Here is an 18,138-nt window from a genome sequence, read left to right as displayed (position 1 = left end):
AAAGAAAGAAAGAAAGAAAGAAAAAAAGGTAGCCATCATTTGTCTTATTTTTTTCCTTGTATGTACTGGGTCATTTCTTCATCTACTTTCTTTCAAAAAAAAAATTTTTTTTTTAACACTTTGACTAGAATATGCCTATAAGTGATTTTCTTTGTATTTATCTTTCTTGAGATTTGTCAAGCATTCTGGATCTGTGAGTTTGTTTTCCCTCAAATTTGGGGAAAAATTAACCATAATTTTTTTCAAATTTTTTTTCTCCATTTTCTCTCTTCTCTCATTGTGAGATAATACTCACATATATGTTACCAGTTTGCTAGTGTATCACAGGTCACAGAAGTTTTTTTCTCATTTATTTATCCTTTTTTCTCTCTGTTCTTCTGAGTAATTTTTACTTGTCTGCTTTTAAGTTCACTGACCTTTTCTTCTACCATCTCTGATCTGCTGATTTTTCATCCAGTGAATTATTTTTAAATTTATATTTTGTGTTTTAGAATGTCCAGTTAATTTTTAAATGTATTTTATATTTCTCTGCTGAGATTTTCCATCTGCATATTTACTATGACAAATTTTTCTTTTTTATCCCTTAAACATAATTATAATAACTGCTGTAAAGGTCTTGTCTCTTAATTTCAACACATAGGTCATCTCAGAGTTGGTGTCTTTTGACATTTTTCTCCCTGATTAGAGGTCATATTTCCTTTTAAATAGTTAGTGATTGTTTAATATGTGCTGGATATTATGAATTCTATGCTGTTGACTATCTTGCCAATTCTATAGCATTTCTTTAGAGGCTATTGCATTGTATTTTGGTAGGAGGTTTGAATACTGGCAGATGAGGTTTATCTTTTCTACCAGCCTTGTTTTTAAACTTTCTTGGATATGAGGGAAAGTAGCCTTATTCCTAAGGTATGGAATATCTGAGATATCTCTAAAGTGCTCAGAAAATCTCGCCAATATTGCTTGTCATAACAACTTTGTCCCCCATTGTTCCGTGACTGCTAGGGTCTCTATTAAGATTATAGCTTCCCACGAGTTTGGTTTTTGGTGATTTATTTTTATTTTTATTTTTTGGTCACATTTTGTGACTTCTCTACTGGTACATATACAGTCTATTAGTAGACCAATAACTTAAGGGGATTCATCTAGAGATTTCTGATGCTCCTTCTCTGCACAGCTTCCTTCTTCCAACTAACCTAGATCTAGAAACTCCAGCCCCACATCAGCAGCGCTGAACTTGAATCCTTGATTATCTTAGTGAGACCATTGATTCTTGCTTGGACTCTGTCTTCCACACTTCAATCTGAAAGTGCACCCCAGACAGGAGAGCTGAAAGCCAGAAAGCCAGGGTAAATATGAGCCTCACTTAGTGTGGTTTCCCTGTCTCATAAATTGCACATTTGTGCTGCTGTTGGCTAATTTCTGAAAAGTTACTTCATAATTTGTCCAGAATTATAAATACTTAGGTTGGAAAGGCTAGTCTGCTACTATTGTGTTTGTAAACAAGGCTTTTTTACTGATTTTAAAAGACAAACTAAATATAAAATGCCTATTCAATTCCATGCCTCTGAATCTTAGATTACTTTTTAAATTGCAAGATGAGTAGACAGACCTTTATTTTGTTCATTGTTTCTTTTTTCTTCCTTTTTAAAAAATTTTGAGTCTTGCATTGTCAGCAATTTTTAGCTAGGTGATGTCACTCATGAATATGCCACTTAGACACCTATGCACTAGGCAAGATTTTGTGGTGCTCACATTCTAAGATGTAAATAAAATACTCATAGTACAGTATATAATATGTATCATAATAGAATTATGCAAATGTTTTTAGTTGTAGCACAAAGGGGGTAAGACTGTTTTTTGGGAGAAGGGTCAGGGAAATTTGAAGAAAGCATACGTTTTCAGGGATAACTCAAAAGCTGCCCATGTCAGTCAGAGGATCAGGGCATATGAAAACTTACTATACAGATGTGAGTGTATAAGGAAGAGTCATGGGATAATGGGATAATATAAAAACCTACTAGTTATCCAAAGGGAATTACGTTTATAGCATAACAGTAATATCCTTTATGATAAACAAAGAGAATGTTTAAAAGATGTTTAAGTTTGAGATCCTTGGAGATGGTATCTAAATTATAAAGAAAGAAATCCTAACTTTGACATTACCTTACACATCTTCTAGAAATAGTCTTGACTCAACCTTCCTGGACTCATATCCCAGGCAGGTTAAACTCTGTTGACTCTTGTGTCAAATGGAAGATAATAATACCTCCTTCACAGAGTTTCTGTGAGTTTTAAGTGAGTTAGTACACATGTGCTTGGAGACATACCTGATGTCTTGTAAGAGTTCACCATTAAGTACTAGAATAATGAGATGCAATAAGACTGTGGATTAGTAATTATGCTGAACCTTTAGTGAGCCCTGGATCTGAATCAAGGAGGAATACCCATTTGCTTGTTTCATAATCACCAAGATAACCATGTCACAGGCATTGTGCTCCGAAACATGCTCACTCTAAAAAGAAGTTCATCAAATTATAGCATAGTTCTTTGTGTTCTATATTTCTACAGATGTTGGTTATTATTAGTCAAATGAGACAAGCCAGTTTCCAAGATTTCTGGACAGTGGATAGTTTTGGTAGTAAGAAGATATAATTAACATGATAATAACCCAAATCCTGTCCAGATGAGCTTCCTCACCATACAAGTTCTCTGCAGGCAATCTTCGCATAAAAACAAAACTTTGTTGTCAGTTTAAGCTTTATTCCCAAATACCCTCCATTTGGGCCGTGAGGCATACAGTTCAAAGGTCATTGATTCCTACTGGATAGCTGCAGTAGAAAGTATTAAAAGTCGTCCCCTGGTATAAGCAAATCTCTTTTGATAAAGTTCTTTTTGTCTGCCTGCAAGAAGGGCAGTAGTATCCCTGATCGACCAAAGGCCTGGTTCTCAAGCCCTATGCATGAACAAGTGAAATTTAAAAAGTAAGGTAACATTGACCTCTATAGGAGGTGAAGCTCAGTAACCTATGGGCCCTTCCCTTAAGTCCCTCCTCCACCTCCCCAGTCTTTGCTGTTTCTCTCCCCTCCTCTCTCCTGTAGGATGATTGCTGCTGTGTCTTAGTCAGATTCCTGGATTTTGTATTGGCTCATAGTCTTAGGAATGGAACTGTCAACATGGTTAAAAAATCACAGCACTCTCAGAGAACAAGTCTGAGCTTTCCTTAGTGAGGTCTCCCATACAGCTTTGTTTGAAGCCCCTTCCTTAGATGTTATCCTTCTGCCTAAGAAAGGTTTTAGGTAGCAAATTTCAGAATATCTCACTCTTTAGTAAGCTGCTTTTTGCTTGTGGGTCTGGTCTTTCCTCTGGTCTGAGTGGTGGATTTCAAGACTTAGATTTGGTCTTTGGATAGAACAGCAAGAACACGGTGTTTGGCTACCTTGATCCCAGGGCATCTGGCTGATCCAATATAGATAGTGGAGTTCTCCATGGCATCTTCCTAGCTAATTAGAGTTTTCCATTGGGTTTTAGGGAGAAAAATCTTAATTTATTTCTTTTTTCTCTCTGTATACATTGGTTAGGGCCTCTCAAGGAGGTCACCTAGTAAATCTATCGTAATTACATACCAGCAATCCCAATAGATAATGGGGGTCACAGCAGTCAAGGTGGTTCAAAGAGAACCACAAACAGCCAAATGATTTATTTATAAATAGTTTTATTAACATTCCTTAAATGGTAGGAATTGTTTGTAATCCTGAATCTATTTCATATAGAGAATACTTTTATAGATCCCAAGCTAGTCCACATAATCTTATGTAATCCTTGAAAATAGCTCTGTTATTGTAATGATAGTACTTCAATTATACCAAATCCCATTTTATAACTCAGATTTATTTTGGTGAGAAAATTCACAATGAGCTCCAACTCAAGATGCTGACACATATTTCCCATGGGGCTACAGGATGTGGGGTGCCAGGAGGGGGAATCCTAAGGAGGAAATTCATGGTTATGTGAATGGACAACCCTACTTCTGACAACTCTCTACCTGGGGATCACCAGCCCCTTACTGTCCATCTCTCACTGTCTCCTCCCACAACACACACATACACACAAATACACACACACGTGCACACACACACACAGTGAGCACACATGCATATATCCCATCATTAGAGTCTCCTTGGAAACACAGCAATCATAGGATGAGGGAATTTTCTGCTCTCAGTTCACATATGATAGAGGAATGGACAGTTCCTGTCCTTACCATAGTAGATAAAATCTGTTTCTGACTTATCAGGTTAAATTTATGAATTAATTTCTCCCTGTAAGATGTTGAAATATACATGGTAGATCAGTTATTTTATATTATATACTCTAGGTACTTTGTATGTTAAATAGGTATAGATACATAGGAAAATCTGTCAAAATAAGTTTCATGTTGGGAGGAAGAGATCCTTGTGGGAGATGTGTTTTGTTTATTTAATTCATGAATCATTCTGCATTTTTTTTTAAGATGGAGTCTTGCTCTGTTCCCCAGGCTGAAGTGCAGTCACGTGATCTCAGCTCAGTATGATCTCCACCTCCTGGGTTTATGCAATTCTCCAGCCTCGGCCTCTGGAGTAGCTGGGATTACAGGTGTGGGCCAGTATACCCAGCTAATTTTTGTATTTTTAGTGGAGTCGGGATTTCACTATGTTGGCCAGGCTGCTCTTGATCTCTGGATCTCAGATGATCTGCCTGCCTAGGCCTCCCAAAGTGCTGGGATTACATGTGTGAGCCACCACACCTAGATTAAGTTCATGAATCATTTTGCTTCTCATGGAAGAGCCAGGAAGGATCAAGAAAGGTGTCTCAAGCCAATTCCATATGTGTTCTCTCTCATTAAGTTTCTTATTTAGACTTAGAATGGGGCAACACTGGTGCCCTCAACCATTTCCCTTAGTGTTAGTCTTAAGCTTTCCAACATTAAAAGTTCAAATGCTTAGTCCATTGCACACTGGCACTCATTAAATGTATATTGAAGATACGAATGAGGAAACAGCCATGATTCTAAGCATGAGGTACCTAAAAATACCATAACCACAGTGCACATACAATTATTTAATATTTTCAACAGTCCAAACATAGCTGAATGCATACAGATCTTGATCCAGGTTGTAAAATGTCATATTTAAAATTTCTGAGCAAGCTGTCAAGAGTGAGAAAGCAAAAAGACTTTAGAAGATAAAGGAATGGGAGAAAGATTAGCTTGATAGTATAAATCATTTTCCCCCCAGAAATATATCAAGTCTTAGTTCCACATGTGTCAGCATTACCCAAGCCAGAGCTCTTCTGCCTCTGTGATTTCTTTCTTTTTTTAATGCATTCATCTCTTGGAGACTACATGGACTTATATTGCCTTGCAAAAGCAATATTCAGCAGAAAAATCAATCTTTTGAATACTTTAAACCGATATAGGTCCAGAAAATGTTATGAATACAGTTAAAAACAACCACAGCATAACAGCAAAACTTCTAGGATGGATATGCTGTATTCATCACCATGTTCTTTAAATTATAGGAAAGGCCAAAAATCCCCCTGGAGACACTGGCCTACACTGGGCAGCCATGGCATTGCCAGCATTCTTTTCTCTTATAATTGGCTTTGCTTTTGGAGCCTTATACTGGAAGGTAAGTGTTGCTATTCCTTTTTTGTTTTTTAAATATACTATGTTTACATAAATTATTAACAATTTTTTCTCAAGAAATGATTCTTTAAGAAACAATAAATTCTACCTTTTCTTATAATCTAAACAAAATTTAAATTTTAGAAAGTTTCCCTATTTCTCATTATGTCTGGAGACAATCCCTCTAGCTGATAATTCACACTTAAGAATTAGGAACTGATGTTAATAGCCTGAACTAAATATGAAACGGAAGATCTGCCAAAAATCATATGATGCACGTAAAAGACAAATAGAAATGTCATTTGTATTATCTGCTATGTTAGATTTCTACTCCTTTGTTCTCTTCTTATTTAAGCCTGTCTAAAATTTTAAAATGCACAAAAATCATTGTGATTCAGCTTCTTGAAATTTCTTTTGAATGTGATTACTGTTTAAATGTCAGTTTCCTTATTACTCCTTAGCCCCCAACATCCTAAAAATGTTGAGTTGATAATACCATGCAGCTTTCACAATCCTTTATTACAAAAATATTTTGCATGCTACATGCTAAAAAATTGTTATTGGAGTTATTGACATAAAAGATAAAAGTGGAGACCACTTACCTCTTAAATATCAGACCATTCATTGATCATTTTACAACATGTGACTTTCTTCTTTTCTCAGAAGAGACAACCAAGTCTTACAAGGACAGTTGAAAATATACAAATTAATGAAGAGGATAATGAGATAAGGTATTCTGTTTTGCTAAATGTGCGCCTAAGCAAGCATGGCATTGCCACTTCACACACTGTGTACATGCTCATAATGTCTTTAAGAAGTCCTTCACTCATGACAGTAGCTCCTAACCAGTGAGTTCCAACTCTGACCCCTCACTCTCTCTGCAATCCTGCATCTCCATTTACCTGTAGAATACCGTCACATAATTTTCTTCATGACCCTTCTTAGCATATGAAAGGAGTTAGCTCTCCTTTCTTATTTTAGTAAGGCGGCAGAATCTTCTCAGACTCCTAGTTATGGAGCTCTGGAGACACATTTGCTCATGTTCTTTCTTTTCCACACTTTTATCAAAACATACTGATTCAGCTCTCGGAGCCTCTTCCTAAGCTTAGTTCTTTTGATAGTAAGCATTATCATCACTGGCATCTTTATAATCTCATGAGTTGCTGCCACCGATCTTTTGTTTAGCACTTCTAAACTCTATCTTCAGTTATACTCTTCTGTAAACCCTGGTTCATAGTGTCACTTCTTATTTAAAATACATGCAGTGATTTTCTCTTGCATATCTAATTTATCTCTTATTTTACTCTGGCTTTCAGAGCCTGTAACTTTTCTCAGCATACTCATTGTTTTCTCTAAAGCCAAATACCAACTTTGTTGTAAGATGACTTTCCATTCACTGTAGCTGGCTCTCGTTACTCTTTCACCTTACCCCATACTGCCCAGCATTCATATTTTCCCTTAATTTTGACTATAATTTTCATTTGGTGTGTTGCTTTCTCTCATGTCATGCCTGTATACCCAGACACATATGAAATGCATATAAGTATGTTTGGTATGTATATATACATATATATCGAGAGAAATTTTAACTACTTGGAAAGACTACCTTGAGACAAATGAGGTCTTCTCTGTTCCCTGTAGTAATAAGAAGGTAAACTTCCCATTCAATTTTGCAATCTTTTGCAACTGTATTTACAGAAAGCTGCCTTTTACAATGCCTAGATCATTGTGTACCTCAGAATCCCTGATCAAGAGAAAATAAGCATTTTTTTCTTATTGTTTTTCAGTATGTTGCAAGAGAAAGAGAGAGAATTTCAAGAAGTGTAATGGCTTGTATCAACACTGTTACTTTCGTACATTGGTAAGTTTTTAAAATTCAAGCTGAAATATTTAGCAAGAACTATACAGTAACTGAGATGCCAGAATTTAGAAACAAACTTCATTAGTAAGTCTTCTATATCATGCAGTTGAGAGTATGTTGGCTGAAGTTGTTATGTAATTGAAATGTGCATATCTAATTCACTGCTTATTCTCAAGTTTTGAAAGGTAAGCAGTGTTTGTCCTTTCTACTGGATTCATCTTGTATGGGAGATACACAAAAAATTAACAGTTGTAAGTTTACTTGGACTGTTTTTGAGGCCAGAAAAATTAATTAGACAAGGAGAATATAGCAAATTAGGGCTAAAATAAAATAGTAGTGATAGAATAAAAATATATAGAATCAATTTTATTTAGGTGTGACCAGCATAACATGACAGTATCACATGTGTTAGATGCTGAAACAAGAGAAAACCAGAATGTTTCCCTGCCATTTTAAAGAAAAAGAGAAAACATCAAAATATCTTACAGTCAGGAGAGGAAGATTTTCAAAATCAATTGCCACCTTGCACATGACTAGTAATAATTATGCTTTATGATAGTTCGGAGTCCAGGATTCCTGAGCATAAACACATGGCAGATACTGGCTGTGATTGTGTGGTTCTGTGGAGGGATTGTGGGAGAAAGGAGAGTAAGACATGGCTAGAAGCTACTGGTGATCAGTATCTCCTGTCCTGCCTACATGGTCTGCTCCCTTGCTATAGATACTGTTGTGGGAACACCCAGAGCTGCATTAATTTGATCAGTATTGATTCATGCTCTCCCTAACTTTTGCTTCTACTAACTGGCTGTTATTTTTGTTACTGTCATGAAATCCTGAGTGCATTCACCACAGTGGCATGTGAATATTCTCATGCCACTGAGAGTATTCTTTTCAAATTCCTCAATTCTTCTGTGCACTCCCTCCTTGTCAAAGGATTATTTACTCTCCTCTTTATTACCTAGATAATCTGTGGTGAGTTCTTCTTTTACCATGCAGGTCACTGCCCTTCCAGCTTTAACACCCATCCCAGATTCAGAGATTTATTTCTAGACTGAATCTTCTTCAATGGAGCTGAGTCATAAAGTGTCTTGCCTCCTGAATGAGCTTAATTTTGTTATATAACAACATTCTTTTAACAACTCAAGATAACATAATTATGTCGCACATTTCTCTAACACTTTAATACTGTTATTCTATACACTGTCACTTTTACCTTCAATCATACTCTTGATAAACATGTCCAAAGCATGAATAGCACCCTCTTTTTTCAGCTACCCATTCCCACTTCTTTCTCGGTTCATCCTTCCTGTCCAATAATGTAAATGGATAGACCCTTTGCTTGACCATTTTATTTTCTGAAGCAATATTTCCCAAGCTGAAACCATGCTTTTTCCTAGATATTCATTTCTCTGCCTTTCAATCACAAAATGAGCTTCACTTTTTTTCTCCCCTGTTCTTCTTGACAGCCATTTTAGTTTTCTCAAGCCAGGCATCCACAAACCACACATTAAATGGTTAATTGAGTCTTAAGTGCTCAGATGCTCAAGTAATGTCCTCTGTTGTTTGGTTTTGGATTGCATTGCTAGGATCATGTTTTGGCACACAGGTCTTTAATCATGTGGTTTTAATTGTGGTATTCGTCCCATGACATTTGGGAGTAGATTAGGATGAGGAAACTCAGGCGACTGGTTTAGGAGGAAAAAAGATGGTATTTTAAAGTAACCATAGTCAAACAGCTTCTGCATGTGTCGAATAGTCAATTAGCATTCCAAAACAAGAGCTGGGTCTTTCTGTTTCTTGCTGTGCGCTCAACACCTAACTTGTTGCCTATGTATTGTTGGCTCTTTATAAATGTTTGTTGAATGAGAGACTGAGTGAGTGACTCAGCCCTAAATGAAACTTTAAGCAAATGGCAAAGAAGATTGTTCTTCTGAAGCAGGGTTTGTTTTTATCTTCTGTGGGAATGTGTGTGTTTAATTTGCTGGTTTGGATTAATGGGACAGCAAGGTATGCATATCAAGAGGGAATATGATCATATGGGAAATTAAGTAATAAATTATTTTTTTTTTTTTTTTTTTTTTTGTTGAGACGGAGTTTCACTCATGTTACCCAGGCTGGAGTGCAATGGCGCGATCTCGGCTCACCGCAACCTCCGCCTCCTGGGTTCAGGCAATTCTCCTGCCTCAGCCTCCTGAGTAGCTGGGATTACAGGCACGTGCCACCATGCCCAGCTAATTTTTTGTATTTTTAGTAGAGACGGGGTTTCACCATGTTACTCATATATAAAATAAATCACATTGGCCAGGTTAATGAAGCCAGAATTGTTCGGAAAAAAAACCCCAGCACACTTAATGAGTAGTCGATGAGAAATAGATAGCAGAATGAATGAAAAACATGACTCGTTCTCTTTCATAAAGTACCTTACTCATCATCTCTGCAAAGCTCCTCCAAGGCTCAGGTCACATACTACTATCTACAAAAAGCTGACTTCCCAAATGAAAATAATCACTATTTGTAGCCCTCTAAATAGATTTCATATGACCCTTGGTAGGACATCACAGTCACTTAAATGAACATTTTGTGCTCTTTTCAAAACCATAAGCCCTTAGGGGGCAGGATTTTATTTTTTCTTAATGTAATTTTGGGGCCCCACGAAACAGTGTTACTTATACTATGCATATATAAATGATGAGTAACTATTTGTCAAATAAGTTAATCATTTATTAATTTAAGATGAATGAATATCTCAGAGAATTACAATAATGAGAATAAAATTTATAGAGATGAAAACGGAAATGAACTTGGATATGTGTATGAGTACATAAGAATTCAAATGCTGAGGGAAAAGTAGGAAAGAGGGAGAAAAGCGCCAGCTCATCATCAATAATCTGAAAACCTCAAAGTAAAAATGTGTATATATCATTTGTAATCATCTATTGACACCCATTATATGAAGTAAAGCCTTACATTTGGCCTCATACTAACAGAGATGGAAAACCCTCCAAGGAAGTCTTAAGTCTATTTCCTAGGTAAGGGTATAGTAGAGGGAAGGTTTGGGAGAACAAACTATGATGGGGTAGGAGAGAAAATCTTCTAAAAAATAAGAATAACTGTAGGAAAAAAAAATACCAAGATAGAAATAAAATGTGGAGTTGCAATTATACATTTAAAAAATAGATACAGATTTCAATCATTTTATTTGTTAGTAAGGTAGGGGAAAATACAAGAAATGACTTAGGTTTATGGCAAGGATTTCTCCCTGAAAGGGAAGTTTCACTAACTAAAACAAATTAAATCATGACAAATATTGGAACACTAGAATAGAGAACATATGGGCTAGTTCTCTGAAGGAAATACCCTATAATTGGGAAATGAAAAGAAATAAGGTTTAATATCTTAAATACAAAGAACAAATGTGGAAGGAATGTAATGAACTAGAAAAAACAACGATAAAAGTTGCACGTAGGAAAAAATAGGCCAGGAGCGGTGGCTCACACCTGTAATCCCAGTACTTTGTAGGGCTGAGCCGGGAGGATCACTTGAGCCCAGGAGTTTGAGACTAGCCTGGGCAACATAGCAACATAGGGAGACCCCATCTCTACAAATAATTTAAACATTGGCTGGCCATAGTGGTGTGTCCCAGCTACTGAGGAGGCTGAGGCAGGAGAACTGACTGAACCCAAGAGGTTGAGGCTGCAGTAAGCCATGATCACAGCACTGCACTCCAACCTGGGTGATGGAGCAAGACCTGGTCTCAAAAAAAAAAAAAAAATGAAAACTTAACTGAAGTTGTGTTTATTTGATACCATGTATGAGAACAGCTATGTGAAAAGTTAAAAATCTACTTGGTCACTTAGCTTATGGCAAGTATCCACAGTAGCATCCTACAAAAAACTTTTTCATATTTGATTGTGTATAGCAAAGATTAAGAGAAATAAATAAAACAGATACATTACATTAAAAGCTTTATTTATGTTAATACATTATGGGAAACTTTTGCTCTTTACTCTTCCTACAAATGTGATTCCAACAAACTCTAGTAGGTGAATCGATGGATGCAATGCTTAATAAAACCTTGTTGTGTCCTCAAATTGTTAATAGCCTACAAAAGGAAATCAGACATATATATAATAACCCATTTTTAAAAGTAAACTAAAAGTTTACAAGGTTACTTTGATCAAAGTCCAGGCCCCTGCATATGGTTGTACAAGATGTGAATTCAACACTGTTTTAGATACTGGCATGGATGGCATCTTAGAATTGGGCACACCCAAATACAACTGCCTGTTTTTGAAAGGAGAGAGAAATCACTAACAATAGGAGAAAGACTTCACTTTGTAAGTGATGGAGGTGGCATCTGTACTGAGCACATGGCATAAACTAAGTCAGGAAGGTCCCAAAGTATAAACTATGTTCGAGGGTTAGTTTGGACAGTTGGACTCCAGTGGAAGTCACAATCGCGCCATTGCACTCCAGCCTGGGTAACAAGAGCGAAAGTCCGTCTCAAAAAAAAAAAAAAAAAAAAAAAAAAAAAAGTTAAAATGCTGAGAAGAATGGGTGAACATCAGTTTGAAAAAGGATTTGAAATCCACGAACAGAGCTTACATGCCTTGTGTCACATAAGGAGCTATTGGGAGAAAATGGTGTAGGAAAGATGTGGGTGACAATCTTAGCAGAGGTGTGGAAAAACTAACTGGGTGTCAGTATGGCCAGAGATATACAGGAGTGGTTAGCTAGAGAAAGGAAGTCCACTTACAAGGCCAGTCTTCAAATAAGATGTGAGAGAAATGACAACTGAGTTATCATCAGGGCCAGGAAATAAGAAAGCATAGACCATTTGAAGGCATTGCAATAAAAGAATCAACAAATCCTGGTTACTAATGGGGCATGAGGCTTGGCATCACAGGCAGAACTCAAGAACGATTTGGAGACGATGGGACTTACCACAGTGCAGTGGCATTAACGGGAAATGGGAAATCAGGACAAGTAGTTGTGGTAAATATTATTGAAACTGATCAGTGGCCAAATATGTTAGACTGGAACCTTAGATAACGGTCAGGCCTGGAAAGAATAGATTTGCCATTTGACAGTCATCTGCAAAGAATCTTATTTTGAGACCTTGAAAGAAAAATTGCTTAGTCACAGAAAAAGCTCAGTGTGGTTGATAGTAAATAGCATGGGTTTGATTATGGAGAGGTTCACTAAAGAAACACAAACAAAATTTCCTGTATATCTGAGCTAAGGGAGAAGAAAACAAATCTTAGAATTGAAATAAAGGACAGACTCAAGTCAAGCTTGGAAATTTAGGCCCCAAGTCTTGGGAATGGTTGGTTACCAAATAAATAGCAAGATGTGTGATTCTCTACCAGATATTTCCTAAGACTTTCCAAAGCTTTAGGAGTTTTGTTTCTGTAGACACATTGTAAAGCAGATGATTAGAAGGGATTTGGCCTGGGTTCAAGCCTTGACTCTTTGACGTAGAATACTAGATGAGTTTCTGTCATTTCATGTCTTGTAAACTCTGGTTTTTCATATGTAATGAGAGTCAATGATATTTACTCTTCTTATTTCATGTGGGTTCTTTCAAGAATCCTGGGTATCATTATAAAAATTGTAGTTTTGTTCTATGGGAAAACAGGTGTCAGTCTTTAAGTTTATTTTCTTTGCCAAGTGACCCAGGGATGGAAGACAGAATCAAAAATAGATTTTCAATCTTGCTTCTCTACATTTAATTTTTTCTCTCTCTCTCTCTAATTTCCCTCTCTCTCTCTCTCTCTCTCTCTCTCCCCCCCCTCCCCCTCTCTCCCTCTTTTTCTCTCCCCTCTCTCGTTTTAAGACAGAGTCTTGGTCTGCAGCCCAGGCTGGAGTGCAGTGGTATGATCTCAACTCACTGCAACCTCCGCCTCCTGGGTTGAAGTGATCTTGTGCCTCAGCCTCCCAAGTAACTGGGATTACAGGTGTGCACCACCGTGCCCAACTAATTTTTGGATTTTTAGTAGAGACAGGGTTTCACCACGTTGGCCAAGCTGGTCTCGAACTCCTGACCTCAGGTGATTCACCTATCTCAGCCTTGTAAAGTGCTGGGATTACAGGTGTGAACCACCACGCCCATCCTACATTTAATTCTCTACATTAAGCTTTATGTCTCAAGTTATTCATACCGCTAAAAAATATATTATTTTGCTTTTTGTGATTCCCTTTTGCTTTCTAACCATGCTTTTAAAATATCTTCTATATATTTTGGATTTTTGAAGTTTTAATATCTCTTAATTTTTGTTATAGATTTAATTCCAATTTCCTAAATACAGGTTGTCTAGCTTCTAGAGTTCTCTGGTAAATTGTTGTATAAGACACTTTTTAATATATGACATTTAGAGAGACTGGAAAAATATTGCAGTTTTTATTACTCACACTATGGAATTTTATGGCTACTCTGTGTAGTGATCTCAATACTTTAAAAACAGTGATTTGTGATGCTGGGTTGATAAACATGGACAAAAGTCATAAAAGAGATTGAGCAGAGAAGAGAAATGCAAACATGTTTGTTTAGAGACTGTGATTGAAGGTGGGATGATGATACTATCTATCTATCTATATATATATTTTAATATGTATATTTTATTGCATTTTAGGTTTTGGGGTACATGTGAAGAACATGCAGGATTGTTGCATAGGTACATACATGGCAATGTGGTTTGCTGCCCTCCTCCCCCTCACCTATATCTGGCATTTCTCCCCATGTTATCCCTCCCCAACTATATTTTTTAAAAGTAGAAAAGGAAGTACAAATACTTAACTGGAAAGCTGAAACATCTGAAAGCTTAGTAGTTTAACAGAAGTACTAAAGAACTAAAACAAAATATGGCTTTCATGCTTCAACAAGTACAACAGGCTGTGCTGAGGCCAAGTGAACCTTCCCCAGAGGCTTTGTTGGCATGTAGTGCCAGGATTTCAGTCTTTCTTTTTTTGGCTAGTAGTATTTCTGCTGCTATTTCCTCAGCTGGTAGAAATGATTGCTAGAACCTAACTAGGCAGTCAAGATTCTAGAGCAGCTCAGTGTCCATGTGAGGCTACTACTTGTTGGTGGCCATTGGCCAGCTTCTCCACCCGTCCTATGGATCTCTTTCATGCTACTCTATGTATCTCCACTTCTCTAGTCTCCACTCTCCAGACACTTCCTTGTTCATCAATCCTTCTCCCTTCATGCCCGTCTACTACATTTTATAGCCTTGCTAGATAAACTCAAAGCTAACTATTTTGATAATTATCTTATCACAAATTGAGATCATTGGTAGAATGTCAGAAGGTATGAAAGTCAAAGGGTGAAATATTTATTGAGTGTCTATTAAGTGCCAGGCATTGTTATAAGAGTGGAGGTACAGCAGTAAAAGAGATAGAGAAGCTCCCTGCCCTCATGGAGCTTACATTTTAATGGGAGAACATAGATAACAATACATAAGATTGTTTCAGATAATGTGTTATCAAGGAGATCATAGAAAATGACTGATCACTGCATGTAAGAAAACATTTATCAAGTTCTTTTATGCTATGTAAGTGAAGCATACATTGTAAATCTGTTACTCTTTCTGTGATCATATACAATTTCAGCTACTGAGATTTTGAAAAAAGGCAGAAGGCAGATATACCATAATCTCTCTTCTTTTCCTTTCTAGGCTGGTAACAGTTCATGTTTGCTTCATAAATGAAGCAGCTTTAAACAAATTCATATTCTGTCTGGAGTGACAGACCACATCTTTATCCGTTCTTGCTACCCATGACTTTATATGGATGATTCAGAAATTGGAACAGAATGTTTTACTGTGAAACTGGCACTGAATTAATCATCTATAAAGAAGAACTTGCATGGAGCAGGACTCTATTTTAAGGACCTGCAGGACTTGGGTCTCATTTAGAACTTGCAGCTGATGTTGGAAGAAAAGCACGTGTCTCAGACTGCATGCACCATTTGCATGGCTCCAGAAATGTCTAAATGCTGAAAAAACACCTAGCTTTATTCTTCAGCTACAAACTGCAGCCTGTAGTTATCCTGGTCTCTGCAAGTAGATTTCAGCCTGGATAGTAGCAGTAACAATTTTTCTCAAAGGGATCTGGGAAAAAAAGTGTAAAACTCAGTAACATCAGCCACTGTACAGTGTAGAAAGCAGTGGGAGCTGTGATTGGAGTTGGCAACATGTCAGTTTATAGTTGCTGATTAGTTATATGGGTCTGATTTTGATCTCTTCTTGATGTAAACCATGCTCACCCATATCCCACCAAACACATGTAAACAGTTGCCTGGTTCCATCCATGCAGGGAGCCAGTACTGAATTATGCATTGGCAGAGGGGAGACTCTCCAAAAGAGTCATTGCAGGAAGAAGTTAAGAACACTGAACAGCAGAACAATCTGCTGAGGAGGACACTGGCACCCCTGGAAAGGTCTGCCTTTTCCCTTGACCACTATAGAGTGTATAAATTGTGTTTGCAAAATATGTTATGACATGTTTATATTCTACAACTATTACAGAGCTATGTAAAGGGACTTAGGAGAAAATGCTGAATGTAAGATGGTCCCATTTTCAATTTCCACCCTGGGAGAGAATAAAAATAAATTATGATATTTAGTATCTAAGGTTAGAAAACCACGCCCACGTGTTAATATGGGTGTTGAAAACTAGGTTACTTGGAATGCAAGGAATCAGGAAACTTTAGTTATTTATAGCATAATCACCATTATCTGTTTTAAGGATCCATTTATTTAAAATCAGGCACTCTATATTCATTAAGGTTTATGAATTAAAAATTAAAAGAAAGCTTTATGTAGTTATGCATGTCAGTGTGCTATTTAAAATGTGTGACAGTGTTTGTCATATTAAGAGTGAATTTGGCAGGAATTCCCAAGATGGACATTGTGCTTTTAAACTAGAACTTGTAAGACATTATGTGACTATCCCTTGCCAATTTTTTTATAGTCAAGAAAACATCTGACTAAAGTCAAACAATGATTTCTTATGGTTTACTTTGATGAAGGTCCTTTTAGCATGTCTTGAACGTACACATAAAGGAATCCAAAGCTTTCCATTCTAACTTAACCTTTGTGATAACATTATTGCCATGTTCTACAACCATAAGATGACAGTTCTACAACCATAAGATGACAGTTTTCAATGTAGTGATACAAAAGGGCATGAAAAACTAATTGCTAGCTTTCCTTTCGTTTCAAAAATCCAAGAATTTCTAATATATTTGGATTTTAGCTTATGTTCAAAGCTAATCCAGATACAACTCCAGTAAGTGGCCTTTGCTCTTTTCTGTACCAAAGAGCCCAGATGATTCCTACAGTCCCTTTCTTCTCTAACATGCTGTGGTTCCTTAAATACGGATAATTTCTCTAAGATATAACCCAGGTGCTTTGAGAAACTTTGTTACGGTGTTCAGGCCCTCAGATATCCCATGGTACACTTGATTAGTAATAAAACCAAACATCAATTTAATTGCTGATAGGTCATGTCTCAGTGTGTGGCATTGAACTGTTTTCAGGAAAACAGATATACATTAATATGAGTTATGTGTATAGGTTGTGTGTAGATTGAGAATAGTAGATACTTCTCAATCTAGTAGTTTGATTTATTTAACCAATGGTTTCAGTTTGCTTGAGCATATGAAAATGCTGCTTAATGTGCTTGAGAGTATAATAAATGTACCTTTGTCCTCAAACCTAGTAGCTGGGTTTTAACACTCAAGGACATGGTCTTAATCAATAGAGTTAAATAAATTCAGCAAATTATTAAATCTGACACGGTAGGAGAGGGGAGATGTGTTCTGCCTATTAAACGTATTGGTCCATTGAAAGTTACATGGATTGCCAATTTTTAAAACACTAAAGTTTAATAAAATGCATGAACAATAGAAAAATGATGAACATTATTTTGGATGCTAGCTGCTTGGACATTAACTGTGTCATTTCTGCTTTGAGATAAAATATATATTTATCTTTGCTTATTTTATCCCAGATGTGTTCTGAATATCCTTCTTCATAAATCATGGAAAACTCACCGCTGAGATAGTAAACCATGAAATCGCCTTTTCAGTTGGTGCCATGTTTCTAATAGTTCCATCTTATAATGTTTCAAAATTACCTTTTAAAATGATCTTAGAAGCCTGTAGATTCTTAACGATACTGAAAGCTTTGCACCTCCTTGGTAGAAACCAAGTCTATTTAAAAAATGGCTTTATGATAAATGGTGCCTGCCCAGTGATAATGAAGTGTTCCTGGATTTTGTATTGTAATTTAATGTGCTTACCACACTGCCACATTTTAATGAGTCAGAGACAAATTGATTTTTTTCAATACAATAATAGTACAAGTAGCCTATTCTCTTAAAAAGTATGTGAAAAATTGAAAATTAGGAAAAATTATGCAAACTTAATGAAGTATTTGCTTTTAGTAAGAATGAAATACATTTCATTGAGCTTTTAAGTACTTTGGAGAAACTTTGGGCCACATTTTGCTCCTCTAATTCAACTGAAGTTATAAATAAAGAGAAAAATTCATTCAGAAATCATGGATATTTAAAAATGTTTTACTGCAGCCAAGTTTTTGCTTCAAAATGTAAT

At 36.5% G+C, this 18,138-nt stretch overlaps 1 protein-coding gene across 1 annotated transcript in view; it reads left to right on the top strand.

Moving 5' to 3' along the window:
- KITLG (KIT ligand) overlaps window positions 1–17,920 on the top strand; it is a 51,293-nt gene extending 33,373 nt beyond the window's left edge. The window contains exons 7-10 of the mRNA XM_017518661.2: window positions 5,557–5,666; window positions 6,326–6,393; window positions 7,450–7,523; window positions 15,197–17,920. Coding sequence (XP_017374150.2) covers window positions 5,557–5,666; window positions 6,326–6,393; window positions 7,450–7,489 — 218 coding nt within the window. The 3' untranslated portion in view covers window positions 7,490–7,523; window positions 15,197–17,920. The remainder of the gene's footprint in view (window positions 1–5,556; window positions 5,667–6,325; window positions 6,394–7,449; window positions 7,524–15,196) is intronic.
- The last annotated feature ends 218 nt before the right edge of the window (window positions 17,921–18,138 follow it).

The sequence above is a fragment of the Cebus imitator genome, unplaced genomic scaffold, assembly GCF_001604975.1.
Source record: "Cebus imitator isolate Cc_AM_T3 unplaced genomic scaffold, Cebus_imitator-1.0 Scaffold695, whole genome shotgun sequence".
NCBI lineage: Eukaryota > Metazoa > Chordata > Mammalia > Primates > Cebidae > Cebus > Cebus imitator.
Note: the sequence above shows the minus strand (reverse complement) of the source record. Positions and strands in the feature narration are given on the sequence as shown.